At 37.5% G+C, this 18,876-nt stretch overlaps 2 protein-coding genes across 2 annotated transcripts in view; one reads left to right on the forward strand and one right to left on the reverse strand.

Annotated features, from left to right (window-relative positions):
* Window positions 1–146: 146 nt before the first annotated feature.
* cpap (centrosome assembly and centriole elongation protein) lies at window positions 147–9,250 on the forward strand. Its single transcript, XM_065251683.2, has 15 exons — window positions 147–247; window positions 568–911; window positions 2,182–2,296; window positions 2,995–3,142; window positions 3,315–3,402; window positions 3,516–4,812; window positions 5,438–5,561; window positions 5,659–5,824; window positions 7,281–7,538; window positions 7,649–7,724; window positions 7,801–7,985; window positions 8,089–8,229; window positions 8,428–8,512; window positions 8,601–8,721; window positions 8,803–9,250. The coding sequence occupies exons 2-15, from the start codon at window positions 600–602 to the stop codon at window positions 8,993–8,995; spliced, it is 3,309 nt and encodes a 1,102-aa protein (XP_065107755.1). The 5' UTR covers window positions 147–247; window positions 568–599; the 3' UTR covers window positions 8,996–9,250.
* Window positions 9,251–9,389: 139 nt separating this feature from the next.
* rnf17 (ring finger protein 17) overlaps window positions 9,390–18,876 on the reverse strand; it is a 30,956-nt gene continuing 21,469 nt past the window's right edge. Inside the window, exons 23-35 of the mRNA XM_065251682.1 lie at window positions 18,080–18,192; window positions 17,135–17,382; window positions 16,365–16,528; window positions 16,121–16,240; window positions 15,497–15,577; window positions 15,239–15,361; window positions 15,098–15,154; window positions 14,772–14,879; window positions 13,281–13,404; window positions 13,028–13,166; window positions 10,018–10,204; window positions 9,789–9,907; window positions 9,390–9,712 (exon numbers count right to left, since the gene is read on the reverse strand). Of these exons, the coding sequence (XP_065107754.1) occupies window positions 9,812–9,907; window positions 10,018–10,204; window positions 13,028–13,166; window positions 13,281–13,404; window positions 14,772–14,879; window positions 15,098–15,154; window positions 15,239–15,361; window positions 15,497–15,577; window positions 16,121–16,240; window positions 16,365–16,528; window positions 17,135–17,382; window positions 18,080–18,192 (1,560 nt within the window). The 3' untranslated portion in view covers window positions 9,390–9,712; window positions 9,789–9,811. The remainder of the gene's footprint in view (window positions 9,713–9,788; window positions 9,908–10,017; window positions 10,205–13,027; window positions 13,167–13,280; window positions 13,405–14,771; window positions 14,880–15,097; window positions 15,155–15,238; window positions 15,362–15,496; window positions 15,578–16,120; window positions 16,241–16,364; window positions 16,529–17,134; window positions 17,383–18,079; window positions 18,193–18,876) is intronic.

Consider the following 18,876-nt stretch of genomic DNA (forward strand, 5'->3'; position numbering starts at 1 on the left):
CAATTAAATAATATTGACATTTTTTACATCACGAGTTGTACCACGCATCGACAACAGCGAAAACTACAGATGGGCGGTACATGGTGACAACTTCCGGACTACAGCTCCCAGCGTGTACCGCGGCTTTAATTTCGTTTGTCCGTCTCGCGGGCTTTGCTTTGTTATGGCGGTCTCTTTCGAAACGTCTCAAAGTTTAGACGTCAACTGCTGAAAACTTTAAATACCCACATCGGCAACCCAAAGCAAGGTACGTGTTTTTATTTACACCTGTTCCGTAATGGTTCAGTTTTAAAAAAAGATATCCGGCTATATATTTCTATCTTGTGTCTTTAAATACTGCATAACGACAGCGTTGCCTTTAAACTTAAAGCTGTTTACATAGACAACATTACTAGTCATCGTTGATATGCAGGTTATTTAGTTGTTAACGGTTTTAGATTCACTGACAGCTTTTGTGTTGTGTGATACATAGACATTATTGTGTTGGTAAATGTATGCCATCAAAATACTGCAAGGGCGGTACATCATACGCAGATAAACCCTAAAATGCATTTGTCAATCCACCAGTTTAGGGCTCTAGCCGGGGCAACAACACAATCATGTCATCTCCAGCTGGACTCCAGCACTTTCTTTCCCAGTGGATGCCGAATAGCTCTCGCGCTGGGGTGATATTACATGGATCTCCTGGATCCATCCGCAGCAGCGGCAGTCCAGTGGTTAGGGACCCGGACGATTCATTCAGCTCCCATTTTGCCCCGTTGCCTGTATCCCTTAGCAGCAGTGTGGACACGTGCAGTCCCGGTGAAGGTGCCACAGAGCAGTTTGATGCATCTTTAAGCTGTGACATGCAAAGTATCCAAGACATGTTAAGAAACACACGGGATCTACCATTAATAGCTAAGCTTGAACAGGTAGGTTAAGATCCCCAGTTAATCATCCTGCCAAATGTATTAATGTATATAATTTTGTTTTGAAGCAGTTAAATGTATTTGCTTAGGTTGATTGTCTAAATTACACTAGTCAACATTTGAAGTGGATTGAAACCTTTCATTAAAGTTTTATTAAAGAGCACCTATTGTCCGATTCACGTTATTACATTTCCTTTGGTGTAAAGATATACAAAAGATACATACCCCAAAGTAAACAATGACACGAGTTATCGTCTCCAATGTAAATCTCTTTTTTTGGACTACAACAAACACACGGCTTGTAGGCAGCAGTTTACTTCCTGGGATTGGTGATGTACTAACGACTGACATTATCATAATTCCTCCCGCTTGGACTCACAGCCTGCAAGTTAACTTCTGTTAGCACTGCATTGTGACCGAATCTTTTAAACATGGTAAGGAGCATCACATTTCCGGCTGACGTCAGAGGTGTTCAGGCCAATCACAATGTACAGATTAGCTAGCCAGTCAGGGACACAGAGCTTTACAAATTTGTGCGTTTCAGGAAGACAGTGAAATCTGGAGCTACAAAAATGTATGGTATGTGGAAAATAATGTGTTTTTTAACCATAAACCTGCGAACACATTGTATTAAACCAAATACACAAAATAACGTTGTTTTCTAGCAATAAAAATAGGTGCTTTAAAATTTTTAACATTACCCATTCTCATCTTAGGACAACTTTGATTAACTTTTTTGATCCACTACAAAGTTGACTAGTGTATACTAATGTTTTTGATCATGATTTTTTTAAAAAATATTTTTTAGAAGTGATCCAAAACCACATGGCCAACTTTCATTTAAAATACATGTGAAAATGTAAATGCAAAATAAAATCTGAACCTTTAATACATTAGGATAGGAACCACTGTGATATTATCACCCATATATGATGGTAATTGCACCACCACTGTAAAAACATCATTGTCCAATTGGAAAAGCACAATATTTATTTATGCATCATTTGTCCATCTTTCCAACCCACCAGAAATCGCTTTGTCGTTTCTTTTCTCAGTTTGATATTATTGGAGAAGTTGTGAGTCTGAAGAACGAATAGGACAATTCTTTAAAAGCAGATAGTTTTGGTGTTCTCTCTGTGTTTATTGATTTTTATCCATGTTATCAACATGCCTAGACCATTATTGTGTTTTTGACTCATTTACACACATGGATGCCTTAAAACTGGCCACTTTAAAATATGTAAGTAATTGAATGGCTTTTTTATTTATCCAGCTGAAGCAAATGCAACATCGCATGCAGGAGCAGCTCAAAACCCACCAGCAGGAACAGCAGCTTAGATTGCAACACGAACAGCAAAGTCTTCAGAGAACAGCACAGAACACCACAGGTACCTGATGCTCCTATATAGCTCAGTGGAAGAGCATTGCAAAAGGTTTTGGGTTTGAACACATAGTGAATAAAAAAATCTGGAACTTTTATTTAGAATAAAGTGTCGGCCAAATGCATAAATGTAAATATTTATTTCTTATTTACCTGTGCATAGAGAAATCTTAAAAGAAAACACCACCATTTTTCATTATTTTGTTCCTAACTCAACTTAGACAAATTAATACATACCTATGTTTTTTCATTGTGTGCAGTTAATCTTTGCACAGCGTGTCATGAATGTGTTAGCATTTAGCCTAGCCCCATTCATTCCTTAGGATCCAAACAGGGATGAATTATGAAGCCACCAAACACTTCCATGTTTTCCCTATTGAAAGACTGTTGAATGAGTAGTTACACGAGTAAGTATGGTGGCACAAATTAAAACGTGGCAATTTTTTAAGCAGATAAAAATGAGAACTATATTGTATGGTGGAAAAGCACTTAGTTTGCAGCACTTCGACCTTAGTAGTCAGGAGTAATGTTGTTACTGCGCCAAGGCAGTAAAATATTGAAAAACGGTGCTGTTTTCCTTTAACATTTAGGGCATTTAGCCATGGCTGTTTTACAGAGATTATATAACTAAGACATTTTTGGCTGATGTACAAACACTCATTTATGGCTTTCTTTATTATCTGTATTGTGCCTGAATATCTTCAGACAGTAGTATGTGGAACATAAAACAAAGTATGGTAGAGCCAAACACTGAACATGATGACAGTAATTATGAATATGAAGACTCCTTTCAATCCACGAGTGAAGATCATACTGTGCACGGAAACGACTGTGAACCAGAGCCACTAGACAGGTATGCTGTTATTTCTTTGGATGAAATTACAAGAAATGCTTTAAAATTGAATTTGTATTGGAACTGGGTATAGTGTCAGTCTGGTGAACGGCTTTGTTGCTTCCTAATCTTTGGATAAAAGCATCTGCTAAATGTAAATGGTGAATGTGTTAATGTGTGTGTTGATGTTTAGACCTATCAGATCCGGATTTATTGGAAAAACGTTTGAGGAAATGCTGGAAGAGCAGCTCAGGATGGAAGACCAGAAACTCACGGGCAAGGTCAGATATTAGGACAATGTTATAGAAAGTATGTCTAAATTTAAACCATGCATTATAATAAGGCTCTCTTTTTGATTTAACTTTATATCTTTTGTTATAATTCACTTATCTAGAATGCTTCTGCCGAAACCGCAAAGGTAAAGAGACCATTTCTTAAACGAGGAGAAGGTCTTGCCAGGTTTACCAAAGAAAAAGCTGCTGCATTGTCACACAGAAAACATCCATCTAACCCCAAGCCCCCTCCATGCCCGAATCCTAAATCTTCCCAAGATTCAGACATGAGGTCCAAAAAGAACTCAAACAAAACAGAAACCTTAAAATCCACACATCCTGTGATCCAACGCAAGACTGCCACGCTCAACAAAGAAAACGTTCCTCAGAACAAGACCACAATGCCAGTTACCAAGACAACAGTTCATCCTCCCATTCTTGGTGCACACCAGAGTCAAAATGTGAGCTCCATTTCTGCTCCGTTCAAGAGAGACAGAAAATCTGAACAAAATGTCAAGAGTGTCCCTACAACGGATGCCAACAAGAGTGGTGCGTGTACTCGCATCGATGGTAACAACATTGCAGAAAACTCATTTGAAGTATGGTTCGCAGAGCGGGGGATGCATTGGGAGCAGGACCACCAGCGTGAATGTGTTGAACTCGGAGAGTTTGAGTTGTTAGAACGAGCGGCCGACGAAATCTCCTTTTCTAGCAACTCGTCTTTCATCAGCACCCTTCTTCATAGAAGCTGCAGGCGTCTTTCTTCCACACCCATTAAATCATCAAATCAGTCCACACCACCAAGTCACGCTGTTACAATAGCTCCTGGTCCTGAGGTGGGTCACACTACATCAGTTCCTCCTACAAACACTGTGATAATGAGAGACGCCAATACTGTGAGAGAGAAAGATCTGATGGGAGTGTTGTCTGATGCTAAAATAGATGACAAAGACCTTAACACCTCACTGTGCAGTAGCTCAGAGTTGCAACCCTCTATATCTAATCCACCCCTACGCCACTGCTTTCAAGTGCCCACTGTGCCTTATGATAAACGCACCTATCAGGACAGAGATGGAGTCAGCAGTCCAGACGGTGACGATGCAAATTCCTGTAACAGTAAAGACTCTACTCTCATAGACTCAAAGGGCCACTTAGAGTTTGATGATGATGATACCTGGAACGAACCTGAGGAAGTGGACAGCTGTCCTGTAGAGGAATCTCCATCTGAAAGGGCACTGAAAAGAAAAGTTGCCTTCTCTAAAGATACAAAATCAGCGAGTGTTAGTCCAAAATCTGAAAATGAGAACAAAGGTCTGCCTACATGCCCATTGGTGTCAAAGATGTTTCCAGCACTAAATCCAAAAGCCTCTTCTCCTGTGACGGTGCAGGCACCACAGAGCTTGCATAGTGAAGGAGCAGGTAAAAGAAAGTTGTTGAATTATACAAAATGAACATCCTTGGTATTAGTCATAGTCAATAAGTTAAATATACAGTACTGTGCAAAAGTCTTAAGCCACCGTGCCAGAATTAGATTTGTTGTTTTTGTAATGTTATGGTGATCATATATAATTATTTCTCAGTCTTTTTATTAGAACACATCCAGAAAATACAGGAAATGTGTATGTAGTATTAAAAACAGTATAAAAGCTGAAGTGTCAAGTATTTAGCGTAAACTCCTCTTCCACTTGAGCAATAGCAGGCAGCTGCAGGATCTCTTAAACCTAAATGAAATTAAATTCTAATTTCTAATTCTAATCAAATGACTTTAGGATTTCAGTCTCCTCAAAAAAGCTCAAGATGTGTTTCGTGCCAAGAGAGGTCACACTAAATACTGACTGATGCCTGAAGACGAAATTTAGTTCTGAAAATTGTTTCGTTTTTAATTTTGTGTACATATTTCCTGTATTTTCTGTTTGTATCTTAAAAAAAGAGTAAAAATAAATATGAATGGACATTAAAACTTTTAAAACAACAAAGCTGGTGGTGGTGGCCTAAGACTTTTGCATTGTACTGTATTTTACTAAAATCCTGTTTGGGGTTACAGCTCAATCCAGCCTGCTTCGTGAACGCTTGGTGGAGCTGGAAACGGAGATCGAAAGGTTCAAACGTGAAAATGCGGCACTGAGCAAACTAAAGCAGGAGAACCAGGATGTGAAAGAGAATCTCAGGTATGATGGGATATGAAGCTAGCAGGTAAGCTCAAAATATTTTCATGCGTGCCAATAAATTGCATTAAACTAAAACTTGAAATATTTTTCCATACAGGAAAGAGAGGGCCGAGTTTGAAAAGAAGAGACTGGAAGACATTGCAAAATGGGAGGAGTTTAAAAGGGAGGAGAACAAAAAACTGCAACGTGAAAAAAAGCTTTTCGAAAAACACGCGGCAGCTGTGAGAGCAAGACCTGACAAACAAGAACGAGATGAGATCCAGGTTCATTTTGGTTATTTCCTAACTTTAAGGCTCAGTTTCCCTGACAGGGTTTAGGTCAGAGGTGCCCAACCTTGCTCCTGGTGGGCTGCCGTCCTGCAGACTTCAGTTCCAACACACCTGTCTGTAATTATCAAGCAACCCTGAACACCTTGATTAGCTGCTTCAGCTGTGTTTGAATGGGGTTGGAGCTACAATCTGCAGGACGGTAGCCCTCCAGGAACAGGGTTGGGCACCCCTGGTTTAGATGAATCCAGGATTCAGCCTTAGTTATATTAGGACATTTAAAGTAGTTTTTACAAACAAACCTTACAAAAAACCTTACTGCTGTGAATCTTGAGGTAAAACAGTGGCACTTATATATGTTAAAGGCATACTCCAGCCAAATATCAAATTACCCCATGATATACTCACTCTCAAGCAATCCAAGATACATCTTTTGGACGAACACATTTGAAGTAAATGTCTTTGCTCTTTTAAGCTTTATTAAAGAAAACTGGGATAAGGGAACCACTTTTGACTTTAAACCCCAAAAAGTGCCTTCATCTTTCACAGAGGTAATCCACATAGCTTTCAAGGGGTTAATAAAGGTCTTCTGCTGGTAATCGATGCAATTTAGTATGAAAATATCCATATGTCAAACATTATAAACTGTAATAATTAGCTTCCGCTAATGACGCCATCTTGGACGCAATTCACAAGAGTTTTGGTTTAGTTAGTGTTGGTTGCCATAGTAACATTGCACTGTTAAATTGGCGAGTTCAAGATAGACGTATGTATCTTGGTTTGCTTGAGAGTGAGTAAATTATGGGGTAATTTTGAAATTTGGCTGGAGTATCCCTTTAACTCATTTTCCCGCCAGATTTTTTGTTTTAAGTTGTCGGCCAGTATTTTTTGTGATTTTCACAAAAGTTTCACAAAATGCCTTCCAGGAAAATTTTCTTCTAAAAATATATAAACATACAAATATATCAAATGAAAGAACAGACCCTCTATTTTCAAACAAACAAAACGGAAAAAAACGTTTCATCGTATCTATATTTTTTTCTCTACTTATAAACTTTTAAATATTTGTATTTTTCTTTTTGCAAAAAGCTGAAATAATTGCATTTTTGTGAAGGAATTTTGTTAGAGATCAGATTCGGAATGATTATCAAAACATACACAGAGTTTAAAATTAGTAAATAATTTTTTTCTTCAGTTTTTTTTATAAATTGTGTAAGTTACAGATTAACATTAAACCTTATCAAGAACCCGTCAATGGTGGGGAAAGAGTTAGTCAGTACAAGGTGTTCGTAAATTATGCATTTTAGTCTGGGACTAGGTTAAGCTCTGTCAGAGAAACCTCTGCCTTTAAATTTACATTTAAGCATTTGAGTCAACAAGCAAATTAATTTATGTATAGCATATTAGTTGTCAATCTTGACTGTTTGTTATAAGCTATTTTATTTCTGTATAGTCTCTGAAGCAGCAGGTGAATGCACTGCAGGAGGATTTACGCAAACGAGAGGCTCGGTGGAGCAACACGCACAGCCGTCTCCGGCAGCAGGTGGACGCCCTGAGTTCAGAAAACACATCACTTAGAGATCAAGTGCGGACGCTGGAGAAACTACGCCTCAGTGTGTGGAAGAGTGCTGAGAATGAGAGAGAGAGGGAGAAAAGGTCTTGTGCATCAGGCAGTAAAATAAGTGCTGCACCCATATCCAAAGATTTCAAAGTAAGTGTATACAAGTGTAACAATACCTTGTTCAAAGAATATCAATGAAGAAATGTTCTTCTAATGTTAAGATTTGTTATTAATGGTGGATGTTGTGTGTGTGTGGGTAGAGTCCCTGCCATAGTTCAAAAAGCAGCCTCAGCAAGAATGGAAGTCCTGAGACTAAGAGCCCTCCAACAAATTCAGGTATTAATAGCGCATCAATAGTGCATATTACTTATGGTTGTAACATTTTCAACAAGTTCAAACTATTTTGCATTAGTTCCTTACTCAGAGACAATGAAAGAGAGTATCGGATTCAAAAATGATCACAGTCCTACAGGGGAATCGGATGGACTTGATTTGACTGATAGCAACTATGATGCTTCACTGATGAACTCCATCTACACTGCTGCCGCTGAACATTCAAAGCAGGAACAAGAAGAGATCATGCATTCAGACAACAAGGTAATCAATCAGTCTCACATATAAAAGTATCATCTACATAGACTTTTGCTTGGACAGACCTTTCAAACGACACTATTGACTCAAATATTCATATTTTTCTCAGATCGAGAAAGTGCTTCCTGACGGTAGTCGACTCATCATTTTCCCAAATGGTACGAGGAAGGAGATCTCAGCAGATGGACAGACTGTCAAAGTCACATTTTTCAATGGAGATGTGAAACATACCATGGCTGATCAAAGAGTGGTGAGACTGGATGCATTCACACTAAAAACAGTTGTTATGTCTTGCCATTAATTTTTTGTTGAAGCCAAAGAAAATAAATATAATCGTGATATCTTTAACATTGACAGTGTGTAAGGTCATATATTGAAATTAAATTTAAATGCTTGTCATCCCAACATTAAGACTAATATCATGACTAGCACTGTCATTCAATTTCAGATTTATTATTATGCAGAAGCTCAGACCACACACATCACATACCCCGATGGAATGGAAGTGCTTCAGTTCCCTAACAATCAAACAGGTAGGCAGATTCCTTAAATTGTAGTCGTCCAGCTAAGTTTGACAGATTTTTTTTAAATTTGAAGTTACACCGCACCCTCCATTTTCAGAGAAACACTTCCCAGATGGTCGTAAAGAAATCACTTTTCCTGATCAGACGGTGAAGAATCTTTTTCCTGATGGGAGGGAGGAAAGCGTACTTACCGATGGAACAATAATACAGCTAAACCCGTAAGTTAGTGTCACATTATGTCAAAATGAAGAGAGTACGCAGATAAAAAATATTTAGGTTTCGTTGTTTTCTATTTTTAGAGATGGCAGTAAGGTGATCCAGTTTAATACAGGCCAGCGTGAAGTCCACACTGCAGATTTTAAGAGACGAGAGTATCCAGATGGTACTGTAAAAACAGTTTACTCAGATGGACGGCAAGAGACACAGTACCCCACAGGTCGTGTGCGCTTAAAGGATGCACAGGGTCACATCATTATGGACACTAAGGCATAAAAGGAGGAGAGGAAATGTAGACTTGAATGAATTTATTGTATGAAAGAAAATGTGTGCATTATGTATCTGTGAATTATTTATTAAGAATGTGATTTTTGTGAAAATAAATTATTTCAAGATTTAAATTCCAATGGTCACTTTGGTTCACAGCTCCCCATCCCATATAAAAAAACCATCTCTAAAATTTGACATATTAAATACTGATTGGATCCTGAATAATATCAATGAACTATTGATTTTTTAGTCAATATACTGTAAAATGTTGTGTATTGCACAGCACATAATTTTATCTCCTAACATGAACTGAGGTATAGAAAAAAAAACGTTTTTTTAATTCAACAACTTTAGATTTTTTTCTGCTGGTCCGTTGTAATTGGTACAAAAATGCATAAAGTTAAATCAAAAGAATCAAAAGTTTTATTTAAATGCTGCTCAACATACAGAGATTTAACATGAACACAAAACTTTAAAGCAGCCTTAAACAAACACAGTTTGCTTTTACTTTGCCATTTGAAATATTTTTGAAACATTAACAAAATCAGGTTTAACTTCAACAAAGTACTTAAAAACTTAAATATTTAACATAAAAATAACTGCACACACTTTTATAAAGTAGCATAAACACCCAAGTATTTAAATATAAAACCAACATAAAATGTTTTGCACTCCTGCATGTTTCCATCAAAACTCCTGATTGTCAACAATCGCTGCCAAGCCCTACAAACACATGAAACAATCATGACACACATTCACGAACATTCTGTCCCTCAACTTATATTTCTTCAACACTTACCTTACTAAGATCGATTATTGCTTTTATTCATAATCAGCCAGGCCGTTCTCCACTAGAGGTGTGTGAACAAGTGACCCATCCATCTTGTACAGCAACACCGTTAACTGTGGTTCTGTTGCCTGTAATGGCACATTTGCATAGATTCGCAAACATTTTATGATACAACAAAGATTACTGCAGATGTTGTTTAAAATGACAAGTTAATACACCGTGAGGTATCAAGACATACAACCACTACTGCAGTCAGCTCGCCGTTCAACAGGTCAACCATCTCCAGCATTGCTTTCATGCTCCATTCGGGTCGATAAGGGATCAGCTCCTTCTCCATACAAATTCTTGGAGGTTTGAACCCTGCTAATTTTACGTAAACCGCTGCACATGGGAAATGATGGAGGGATGCAGGGAGCTGACGCAATCTGCAATGTTAACACATACATAGTGTTTCAACCATCTGCTACAACCATTATGACAATTTTTTCCACATTATCTGCAAGTTGCATTTCAATTTTGTAATGTCATCTAGGTTTTGAAGATTGAAGTGAATTCAGATAAAGTAGCCACTGCATATAAGCCATATTAGACACAGTTCACATCAATTTTATGTAGGGAAGAGCAGGGCACAACCTAACGCTTTTTGGTTTTGGCTCAATCATTCAAAAAATATTTGAGTTTGATTAATTATATTTTTACACAAGCAACACACACATCTCTGCTATAAATGAACATTTGAAGTTTGTTTCTAGTACTTACCATTCTTGGACAATTACACCAAACGTGACAGAAGTGCAAATGTTACAACTTACCCCATAGGTGGGGTTAATTGTAACAGGCAGGGGGTTAGTTGTAACACTGCCAAAAATTAAGTTTGCAGGAAAATATTTCAATACTATTTTGTTTATATACTTGAAGTGGATATTGTTTATATATCTGTCTATAATAGACAGGTATCCACAATGTATTCATTTATCCAGCCCTTTTCTAACAATACTTCAATTATAAATGGATACAAATGTCTAAATATGAGAGAAACAGCAGCACAATTATAAAAAACCATTTTCAAAGTCTGATTTTAGCCATTCATTTCATTATGATTTCTAGGGGTGCACGATTCAGAAAATTTCACGATTCGATTCCGATTTTTAGGCTCAAGATTCGATTCAAAATCGATTTTCGATTCAAAAACAATTCGCGATTTAAAAAAACGATTCCCAGTGTGTAAATGTAGTTTACTTTTTCCTATGTGACTGATTGTAGTAGATATCCAATTTTAAAGAAAAGAAACACAACAAAGTAAATGTAGTTTGATATTACTTTGTCTTCATGCAAAAAAAAATTGTTATGAAGCAATTAGATGACCCCTTTTATCAAACTCTATTAAATACAATAGTATATTATTGATAGACAGTGCAGGTCTATATATTATAAATGTGACTGGTGTTATAATGGTTATTATTTCTATTAGATAGAGCAGAAGCAGGAAAAGTGCCTGTCTTTCTATTTCTCTCTTGCCGATAAAAAAAAAAAAGCTAAATCCACTCATTATTTCAGATTCAAAAGTCTACTTGCTGTCCCAGTGACAGGGGACTTTACATTACAGCTTTGCATTTTGTAAATCTTGAGTCAGCTTGAGCTTTGCTCGGTCAGTGCAATAGATTTTAGAAAAGATATGGTTTATTAATAATAATAGAAAAGAGCCAGTTTTTAATCGCCATAGAAACCGCAGGCATGCTGAAACTGCACGCGAGCTTTAGCACGGTAGCGCTCCGCTCACGGCCATTCTCCGTTCGACTCGGGTTTTACACACAATATTAATCAGACTTGGGACCCAAAGTAATTTAACTATGATTGACCAGGACCCGACTGAACATTTCAAATACAAACCCGGAACCATACGGTCCGCGGGTGCTCTGTGAACTCCTCTAATGTTAAAACTCTGCTCAAGTTCAGAAACATGAAGGATACTATGTGACACGAGCTTGTATGCGTCGCAGTCGCATAATTCATTGAGAAACAGCGAGCACGTGAACACACACCGAACTCATCATGTCGCACACAAAATGTCATTATTAAAGAGTGTCATCATCACAGAAAAACAAAAAAGACAAAGTTTGATACCAGATATACTTAGGCACTTGTTAATATAAGTGGGCAGCACGCCCAAGTAAAGTCAATGTGTGGGAAACACTGTGACAAGAGTGTGCAGGCGTCGGAGTGAATACGACGCAGCAACGCCATCTATGGCAATACTGAGATAAACTCATTTCAGGACAATTGTAACACGGCATTACAAAAAAATATGTATGAATCGATTTTTGAAATTCTATGAATCGATTCTGAATCTGCAAAGCTTGAAGCGCGATTCAAATGTGAATCGATTTTTTTGCACACCCCTAATGATTTCAATCTTTGACGTGACCTTATTCAATCAATATTAAAGATATTAATAAAAATCAATTTTACACTCGATTTTTGACAAGACAGGCACATTTATTTTGTTGCCAGCAATCATTTATGTGTAGCCTAAAACAACGGCGAGAATTACGCTAATGTTAGCGCTTTTCATATCGTAAGTGCTGATGGGGTTAGTTGTAACACAGCGTTACAATTAACCCCGCTGGGTCAAAATATTTTCAAGCCCACCATAAAAGTTGCTAAGAGCTGCAGACATATTTCAAAACGATGCTATGTTTTAGTCAACAAGACACTGATTAATATGACAGACACTGATTAATTGGATTTGGTATCTTACACATTCAACTTAGAAACGAAAAAAAAAACACAAGATGAAAAAAATTACTTGCATGCCACCAAAACACTCGTTCATCAATAACTCTCTGGAAAAACATTATACATTTCCAATAATTTGCGGGAGATTGCTTTTGACAGCGTGAAAAAAAATCCCAGAAAAAAACGCTCAACCTTGTGCAACAATGTAAACAGTCCGTGTTACAACTAACCCCACGTTAGTTTTTCCCCGCGTTCCCCTACTTATAACTTGATTCTTGAAACATGTATTTTGAGAGAGATGTGAGAGAAAAAAAAATGGAATTTTTGCCACATGGTGAAAATTTGGTGAAAACAAACAAACTTTGAATTATTTCCTTTATCTGATAAAATAATTTATTTGCTCTGTAACGGTTTCAAGTTTGACCAACAAGAACAAAGCCGAAAATGTAACTGCTACCATTTTCAGGCAAGATGCAGTAATGCCAAGTCAAGCTAAACCTGTAAAATCTTACTTGTGTACTGGTACGGTGTCATCGGAGCCAAAATCCACATGTCTCACAAGGAGCTGGACAGCAGGAGTGACTTCAGAAAAGCCCATCAGCTTTGCACGGTAATATTTACCATCACTGTATTCGGCCAGGCATGGATACCCTGCACAAGCACAAGCAATAAACACATGGAGTCCAATTAGTTTAGTTTTTGATACAAAGTATCATAAATAAAGGGCTAATCCTCCAAAATCAAAATGCCCTGTGACATCAGTACCGATGGGAAAGTCTGTTAGCCGGCTCAGATTTTCCAAATTCTCATTGATACGATCAAGAGCTTCCTCCAAACTCTCTTCCTGTTTCTGTCTGTTCTCAGTCTTGTCTAACACACAGAGGAACACCTGCAGGAACACAACACTATGGTTTAAAACAATGTAAGTGCCCTGTGTACCACAAGGCAACATTGCTGACCATCAAAACTGAAAAATGATACTCACAGATACGTCTTATCTAATTCAGAATACCAAAACTCGGTCCTGGAGGGCGAGTGTCCTGCTGAGTTCAATAAGCATCTGAAGCAGTCCATTGAGGTCTTACTAAGCATACTAGAAATATCCAGGCACAGGTGTGCTGAGGCAAGTTGAACACCAGCCCTCCAGCACAGAGTTTGGGTACAACTAATCTAATTAAAATCAATCACTCAACCATACAAATTATAATTTTTTTCCCCCAAAATTTTTACTTTTACGTTAGTGCATGGAATAGCTTAAAGTTTTAGTCCATTTTCTTTAAAAAAAATCTAGATAATTACTCACCACCATGTCATCAAAAATGTGTTGTCTTTCTTTGTTCATTCGAGAAGAACTTATGTTTTTTGAAGGAAACATTCCAGGATTATTCTCATTTTAATGGACCCCAACAGTTTTAATGCCGTTTAAAATGGCAGTTTAAAATGACTTCGGTAGGTAAGACCCTTATGCCTCATTTGGGATCGTTTAGAGTCCTTTGAAACTGCAATTTTAAACTGCATTAAAACTGTTAAGTGTTGGGGTCCATTAACTCTTTCACCGCCAGCGTTTTTTTAAAACGTTGCCAGCCAGTGCCAGCGTTTTTCATGATTTTCACCAAAGTTTAATGCCTTCCAGAAAATGTCTTTCTTTAAATATATAAACATACAATATACCAAATGAAAGAACAGACCCTCTGCTTTCAAACAAAAAAAACCGTTTCATCCTGCCTTCTGTGGTTCTTTTGTAATCAGCTTTTGAATATGGGTAGGTTTCTGCAAAAACACCACATTTTGAGCAAAAAGCAGAGATAATTCCATTTTTGTGACAGGCTTTTCATAGAGATCCTATTCAGAGCGATCTTTAAAACAGACACGGACATGCAGCTGCTTGCCATTTGGCAATACTTCCGGGTTTAAAACATTGCGGAAGGGCGCCACCTGATGGATAATAGCGGTATTGCGGAAAGACGGAAAATCTCGTCATTGGCGGGGAAGCGTTTTCTCTTAATTGACGAGATATCTCGTCAATGGCGGTGAAAGAGTTAAAGTCCATTAAAATGAGAAAAATCCTGGAATGTTTTCCTCAAAAAAGATAATTTCTTCTCGACTGAACAAAGAAAGACAAACATTTTGAATGACATAGTGTTGAGTAAATATCTGGATTTTTTTTTTAAGAAAATTGATTTATCCTTTAAGGAGATTTCACGTTAACGTCTTAAAAAAGTGGTACAGCTTTTTTTACAGCTCATGATAACATACCTCATTCGGGGAGCGGATGTGCTTGACCTTGGCAGGGAAATGTTTCTTCCCTTCAGGAAGTTTAAATCTTGCATAGACCCCTAAAACAGGCTGGGACTCTTCCAAGCCCTAAAAAACACAGCATTCCTATTACCACAGCTCTGACACTGGCTATGTTTCCATTCACCTGTTTTATGCACATTTTGGAGATGCTTCTAAAAAAAAAACACTGGATGGAAACACCAAGATGACCTTTGTATGGGAACATAGCTACTGACCCAATGAGTGGCCGCTAAAAATGTGTAATTCTGCACAAATCAATATGACATCAAGAAATGAAATTCTACCTCTGTGTTTATGTCCCAATCATCCAAATCAGCGACAGGAAGCTTAACCACATACTCCTGCACAGAAACACACAGTAAATATCTAGAGGCCTACATGTCATATAATCAAACCCCATCCATCTAAATCTCTACTGATCAGACCTCTTGTCTGTTGTAGTCGGGGTCAAAAGTGGCATACTGGTGGTGCACCATTATCTTGCCGAGCGCCATGCCATCCAGGGTTATCTCTACGGTAACGCAACCACGTGGATCCTCAGGATGTTCCTGCAGCACAACAGATTTACTGGGAGAGTGCTGACTATTTGTCAAAACAAGATTGTTGTCAATCTTTTATTTATTAATACTGGCCATGCATTAAGAGGTTTAGATGTTTACAGAAACATGTTTATTGTACATTACCATAATGTAGACACTGACTGAACGTCCAAGCAGCAACTCCTTCATGAACACCACAGCGTCCCACTGCCACCCCTTTCCAATCTATAACAGTAGATTTAAACAAATAATCATATTTATTCATAATTGTATTAATAAAAAAAGTATTATGACTACAATCCTCACAATCATAAATGAATGCATGTGCAAATTCCCAAATTATAGTAGAAACTTGTCAGGTGGTATGGCACCATAAAAACACCTTTAACATCCATAAAACCTTTCTGTTGCACAAAAGGTTATTTGTAATAGAAAAAGGTTCAACAGACTATAAAAAGTAAATAAAGATGCAAAACCCTTAAAGTGCATCTGACATGTTTTCTTGTAAATAAGCTTTTGTTTATGTTCAGTAATTTCACAAATGTTACTTTAGTATTTAACAAATTTGACTGCCTTTCACTGCAAAACCCTCTTAAGTGCATGTAAGCTTCTTTGGCAAACCTCCACTTTAAAAAAATCAGCTTTTTTGACAAGACATAGTAAACAGTAGGGTAGTGAATCGTCACTGGTCTCACAATTCAATTAATTTATTACGTCAACGATTCGATCGGTTATCTTAATGCATTGTGATGCATCGCAAACACACACCGGTATGACTCCGTGTATCTGACAAGGTATACAAAGCTGTGGCACATCCTCACAGAGAACCACTGGATACACATGGCAAACTGGAATACTCTCCACAAGCCCCTGATCAACATATCGCACCTGTGGAAAAACATTCACTTCACTTGTAATAAAACTTGAAATAATTTTCCAATTTAATCCAAGAAAACAGTATATTCCATAAAAGTTAAACAATTCACTTAAAATCCAGTGAAAGCACACTGACCTTTACGTGTCCTCCAATGAACTCCTGCACCTGACCCCTATACCAGTACATATCGGTTCCCATAACAGCACAACCTACAACATTCTTCCAGTTGTAGTTCTTCTGTCTCGGCAGTGTTTTAATGTGCTGCTGAAGTCGTTCCCGCAAGCGATCAAATTCACACACTGTACGAAAGACAAGAAATAAGTGACAGATTGAGTCAGAACATACAATGTCTAATTTTGAGCTAAAGGCAAAAGAAAGTATAAATAGCAATTTTGGCCAAAATTGAGGTCTTTGTAAAAATAGTGTCTGTCAAAAAAATCCCAATCTCTAAATGGTCATTAATCCTCAAAAATTATTAATTATAAAAAAAAATATCTTATGTGTGATTATATTAGAACCTTGGATTACAGTAGATCCTAAAGCTGTCTTTCTCAATGTCAATCAAACTATAAAAGAAAGAAAAAAGTGAAACATATATTTTTCCAATAGATATTGTCACTTTGTGTGCGCCAAATCTATCAGTTTACCAGTGATTTTGTTTTTGAACCTTCAAAAATCTAGATTTTTCTTAAAATAGATTTTGCTGAATTTATCAACTTCACACAGGTTTAGCTGTGTCATTTTTTGTCAGTTTCCAACAAATGTCACAAATAGGCTTTAATCTTAACACCATTAACATATGACCATCACAACAGAGATCATACATATTAAAAGTATATTAGCATGCAACCTGTTCAGTCATAAAGGTGGATTTTAGTGTCACAAAGTTTACAGCAAAAACGTACCTGCTTCATGTGTCATTGCATAAATGACACCTTGTTCAGAGACGGCTGAGATGCTCATAAGTGTGTGTCCACAGGGAGGTAGATCTGGAGGAGGATAGGCCTGTGTTTTGACTTTCTCTGGTGCAGGATTGAGACGAGGGGCAGGTGTGGGTGGAGTCAGCGGTGGGGTCACAGTTCTCTGTGACTGGGGGTTTTCCTCACTAGGCACAGACTCCTCTGTCAAAGCACTCTGTGATGTCGAACCTTCCCTAGAAACACAATTTACCATTCGATTTTTTATGTCGTATATACTGTACTTGAGAGGAACTTCTTAAAAGCTCTGTATTGCCCTTCTCATAATATGTATGCATGTATGTATGCATATGTACCGTATTTTCCGGACTATAAGTCACACTTTTTTCATAGTTTGGCTGGTCCTGCGACTTATAGTCAGGTGCGACTTGTAAGAATGAATTTTGCCATATATGAACCAAGAGACAAGATTACGTCTACAGAGTCCGCTATATGCTGCTCCTGTATTTATTTAATTCAGGTGATGTGGAATGACGAGCCTGCAAAATTGATGCTCGTTGGCTTGTTGTGTTCATTTAGCCTATTCAGTCTTCCAGGTATGGTCAGTATGCTATTGTGTATCATGTAAATAACTGATGATGTTACGTTAACGTACGGACATCTATTCAGCCTGCTGTTCTGTGTGCTATTGTTTAGTCGAATAACTTCCCTTTCCAGGTTAAATGTCTATTATTCGGGTTGGATTTTGTGAAATAATTTTTTTTATAAATGCAACGTATAGTCCATTGCGACTTATGTTTTGTCGTCTTCATTATGCATTTTTGATTGATGCGACTTATAGTTGGGAAAATATGGTATATATATATATGTATGCATGCATGCATATTTATTTTTCAGACACACACAAACATATTGATACAGATGTTTTCTTACTTTCTCTCCTTGAGTGCAAGACCTTCACTGACAAGAAAATCTGCAATACTGATGTTCTGACCAGCCCGGTTTGGACAGAACAGGGATATTAGCAATGGCTTCACAGCTGGATCCTAAAAGGAGAAAATATAAAGATGTATAAAAATGTTTGTACTAGAATTAAAGGTATAGTTAACCCAAAAATGAACATTCTGTCATCATTTACTCTCGTGTTGTTACAAACCTCTATCAATTTCTTTGTTATGATGAACACAAATGAAGATATTTTGAGAAATATTTGTACCCAAGCCGATCATGAGCCCAATTTACTTCCATAGTACTCTTTTATCCTACTATGGAAGTCAGTGGGGCCTCTGATCAGTTTGGTTTCAAACATTCCTCGAAATATCTTCCTTGGTGTTCATCAGAACAAATAAATCAATAGAGGTTTGTAACAACATGAAAGTAAATTATGAGAAAACATTTTTTTTGTAAATTATGCTACAATTCTCAATATAATATTAAACCATTTGGTGGGATTTCCACAGTACAATACACGCGCGAGAAGCTAGGCAAAAATCGCATAGATTATAGTAGTCGATTTTCCTTGATTATGAACACGATTTTGCGTGGCTTCTCTGTGAAATACGGCACTCCATCTGAAAGCAGGTGATGACGATGTACTACTAATCAAGGAACTGGCATTACTAATGAGACGCATGAGAATCAAATTTTTTTTTGCACAGCCCTAATTGAACCGTAGATCAATAGGCTTTATGCCCAAGCTGCACTACTTCCTGAACTTCAGCCAGCTCCTT

Source organism: Paramisgurnus dabryanus, chromosome 15 (assembly GCF_030506205.2).
Source record: "Paramisgurnus dabryanus chromosome 15, PD_genome_1.1, whole genome shotgun sequence".
In the NCBI taxonomy this organism is placed as follows: domain Eukaryota; kingdom Metazoa; phylum Chordata; class Actinopteri; order Cypriniformes; family Cobitidae; genus Paramisgurnus; species Paramisgurnus dabryanus.

What these genes read in the sequence shown, in the direction of transcription:
- cpap (XM_065251683.2), top strand. Translation starts at nt 600, where the DNA reads ATGTCATCTCCAGCTGGACTCCAGCACTTTCTTTCCCAGTGGATGCCG. An exon ending in TAATAGCTAAGCTTGAACAG is followed by an intron (nt 912 to 2,181) that starts GTAGGTTAAGAT and finishes TTATTTATCCAG; the next exon opens with CTGAAGCAAATGCAACATCG. An exon ending in GATGTGAAAGAGAATCTCAG is followed by an intron (nt 5,562 to 5,658) that starts GTATGATGGGAT and finishes TTTTCCATACAG; the next exon opens with GAAAGAGAGGGCCGAGTTTG.